Source organism: Vigna radiata, chromosome 2 (genome assembly GCF_000741045.1).
Source record: "Vigna radiata var. radiata cultivar VC1973A chromosome 2, Vradiata_ver6, whole genome shotgun sequence".
NCBI classification, from domain to species: domain Eukaryota; kingdom Viridiplantae; phylum Streptophyta; class Magnoliopsida; order Fabales; family Fabaceae; genus Vigna; species Vigna radiata.
In genome coordinates, this window is record NC_028352.1 from 25,253,753 (window position 1) to 25,257,746 (window position 3,994).

The 3,994-nt window shown below is 38.9% G+C and overlaps 1 protein-coding gene across 1 annotated transcript; it reads right to left on the reverse strand.

The window, feature by feature from the left end:
- Positions 1-2,717: 2,717 nt before the first annotated feature.
- On the reverse strand, positions 2,718-3,326 carry LOC106753777 (aspartic proteinase CDR1-like). The gene has a single exon (XM_014635630.1). The coding sequence runs from the start codon at positions 3,324-3,326 to the stop codon at positions 2,718-2,720; it is 609 nt and encodes a 202-aa protein (XP_014491116.1).
- Between the last annotated feature and the right edge of the window lie 668 nt (positions 3,327-3,994).

Genomic DNA, 3,994 nt, shown 5'->3' on the forward strand with positions numbered 1-3,994 from the left:
AAACACAAGTTCAATCAAGGATTTCCATACAGAACACAGAGTGGTCCTCCACGTTGAAACTGGTGGCGCCTTCAGTTGAACAGGATGTCCAAATTCCTGTTATTGTTCGTGTAAACGATTACAGGGTCCTGTAATCAATTACAGAACTCAATTTCACAGCAAACACATTGGAAATTCACTGCACTTCATTGGATTTTGACCACATTACATTATTTCTGATTCAATCATCTCTTTCAACATACATTACCACTACACAACCATTGATTCATTTGTTTCCACATACATTAATTTGAAGCCTTTAAATAAAANAAACATTTGATTTCCAATAACATAAAATAAATCAATGTTATACATATTGAACCAAATACTAGGTTTAAATACACAATACTTTTGTTCCAGCTTAACACAATAGTTAATCCTTTGTCTTTCTAACTCATACATTTCCTGTGTAAGGTGTCCTAAGTGCTTTGCTCTTAACTCTCCTTCTTGAACCAATCCTAACATAAGTCCTCAGCTGTGATTGCTTGTCAGCCATTCCACCTGGTGCATTTGGCGACAATGGACCTTCTTCATTGTTACTCATTCCACCCCCTTCCTCGGCTGACAAACGAACAGGTGAAACGAATGCATCGTCAGTTGCTGCTTGTGGACATCCAGCACTCTGAAAACCGTCATCTGCAGTTGACTTTTTACTTCTTCTTTTGGCCTTCTCTTTCTCCAACTCTTGCTCTAAGTCATTCACCTCCCTTTTAAGTTTTTCAATTAAACACTTCTGATCCTCTGCAGTGCGCATCAAACTCTACCTGTGTTCTTTTTTTAGCAATTTCTTTTTTCTTCGCTCTGCATAGTTTTTTGGTGCTGCTTCTTCTTCTATGACATCTTTGTCATCCTTCCTTACACCACTAATTTCATCTACAACATGAACCTGCAATTTAATAACATATAAAATGTTATAAAACTACTGTTAATTTAAATTAACATTCAAGATAAAAAACTGTTAGAAGTGGACTTTAAGCCTAACTAAACCCCACAAAACCGACTTGTAGGGTGAGGTTTGCACCCACTTATATACACTTAAATGGCCTCATCTCTAGTCGATGTGGGACTTCCAACATACCCCCCTCACGCCGAGGTATATACATCTCGAGCGTGAGATTAGACTTTTTAATGGGTGGTCCGATAGCGGCCCGATAGCGGGTGGATCAATATGCCAAACGACAACAGAAATCGCTAGGATGGGCTCCAGTCATGGCTCTGATACCATGTTAGAAGTGAACTTTAAGCCTAACTCAACCCCACAAGGCCAGCTTGTAGGGTGAGGTTTGCACCCACTTATATACACTTAAATGGCCTCATCTCTAGTCGATGTGGGACTTCCAACAACAAAATCATAAACATACCAAACCCATTTCAAACACACGTTTCACAATGTTGTCTCCAACAGTTCTATTCATCCAGTCCAAGAACCTTGGAACTGTCGCTATTGCACCTTCAGGAGCCATGAAATGCTCACAAAACCAAACCTAATAAACAAGTAATTGTTATATATTACTCGTAATCAAATAACAAATATACCAAACTTTACTTGTGAAATTAGTACCCGCAACATGTAAACACACCCATCAACATAAACATTGCTTGTTGCTTTGCCTTTCTTCACAGAATCTGAGGCTTCACTCAAATTGTCTAACAAATAACGATAAACTAACCCACCCCAACAGTATTTACTCAAACTACTCAACTCATCCACAATTCGAAACAATACAGGAAAAACTCATCCACTACGATTTGGGATTAAAATCTCACATATCCCTAACAGGATGTACAAGCTACAAAAAACCTCACAAGGAAGGGTTTTTTTGTGTTTTTCAACAAAAATTTGAAAATGAATTTCAAATGGGTAATGTCCTGACCTAAATACTTCACACATTTACTATTACCCACTGAAGAATGCTTCAAGTTTATGCTTTCACCATCTAAACTCAATCCTATTCCTGAACAAAATTCATTTTCATTGATATTGAAATGCTTGTTTGCAATAATAAAAGAGTTGGTGGAATCCACCCATGTCTTGGTTAACTCACGCAAAAGTTTAACATTCAATGTCACTTTACCACTGAACTCTAAAAACAAAAAAAATGGAGTCTTGGAGATGACTTCCCTTTGGTCCTCTGTCAACCGTTCGTTGAGAACGCTAATATACATGGTTGAAAATGAATGACGCACACTCAATTGTCCATAACAAAATAACAATCCAAATCAAATAACAAACAAACACCATAGACAATCCACAAGAAACCACAAAAAAACCCAAAACCCAAACCTAAAACCAAATACCCAAACATAAATCCAAATACCCCAAATCGACAATAAAAGTACTTACCTTGGTCTAGCGATGGTCCAATTCGGAACTTGCCATTTCAGAGCACTGGAGAGCAATGGACACGACGACACTGTCAGCGGCTGATGGAGAAGACGACTCTGTGAACGCTAATGGAGACGACGATGAGAAACCCCAATGTGAGAGAGAAACAATCTTTCACACTGAAACTAAAAATGCCCAGGGGTAGAAAAGGAATACAATTTCTCTGAAAACCTCTACATTTTTCAGGCCAAATTTAAAAAAAAAAAAAAACAAAAAAAAGTAGCCAATAGCACGTTGACACATGGCAGTGTCAAATGAGTGTCAAATATAGGGTGTCAAAATAACGGGATGCTTAATCTAATATCAAATTGCTAGAAAAGGGAGACTCTAATTCTATTGGGCTTTTAGTACGACGTAACTTAACTGCATTTATCATTTCTCTTTCCAAACTTGAGTAAACTTTATAGGGCAAATAAGAGATCGTTGCCCCTGAGTCAATAAAGATGTTTCCATCTTGACCGTATCTGGGAAACTCTATTCTCTTATTGCTTCCCACACTGATTGCTTCCATCACCACGAAGCACATGGATGGCCGTGCTTTGTTTATGATTAAAGGAGTTGAAACGACACCTTTCTCAGTAACCTCACCACGATCTCCAAAATAGAGATAGCTAGGTTTTGGATTTCCTTCATACATTGGCGTCAAACAATAGGAAAACGTTCCACCTGTTTTAGGTTTCAACTGACCTGCAAGTGAGAAAGGTCCGATTCCAAGGCCAACTATGCCAGAGCTTTCCTTATCAAAGAGTCCATAGTTGGTGTGTCCACATCCAATCACACTGTGGGGAAATGCTACAGGAACATTTTCCGTACTGGAAGTTAGAGTAATGGTGTCCCAACTGAAATCTCCTTCTGAAGTTGATCCATCACCATAGACTTTTATATGCACAGTGTTTTCCATTGTTAAAATTGCAAAAAGCATGTTTCCAACTCAGACATTCAGCAGCAACACAAGGCATTCTACTGTATGTCCTTGAAGTTGAAGGATCAAATATGGGTTTGTCTTCTTTGTAACACTTTCTACAAGGTTGACATTGCATCCAAATAAAGTCTGAACCAGTATCAACTATACCAAGGATTTGGACTGGAGGAGTTCCGACTGAATAGTTCACATGGAAGTCTCCTGAAGCTGGTGTTACAGTGCTCTCAACATCGTTTGAGTCTAGGTTGAAGTAATTAGCACGCACTAGTGCAGCGAGGGGATTTTACCGCGGTTATTTTTCACTATAGGTCGTGGTTTACGAACCGCGGTATATTCAGCCGCGGTAGAAAGTCAAATACTTTAGGCCGCGGTTACAACCGTGGTATATAAGTTCCGCAATATGCAGCGGTTGTATAAAGACCTGCTACCAAAGTTATTTTTTAAAAAAAAAAATATATTCCACTATATGCCGCGGTTGAACCGCGGCAAAAGGTGCCACTATAGGCCGCGGTTAGTGCAAGAACCGCGGCCTATAGTCTCTTTTTAAAAAAAAAAATTAAAACGAGAAAGTATATGCCGCGGTTGTGGTAAGAACCGCGGCATATTCCCCTGCAGTTTTTTAAAATTGTAGGTCTGTTTTTGTGATA

Excerpts from the sequence above, each read along its gene's own strand:
- LOC106753777 (XM_014635630.1), bottom strand. The coding sequence starts at position 3,326 with ATGGAAAACACTGTGCATATAAAAGTCTATGGTGATGGATCAACTTCA.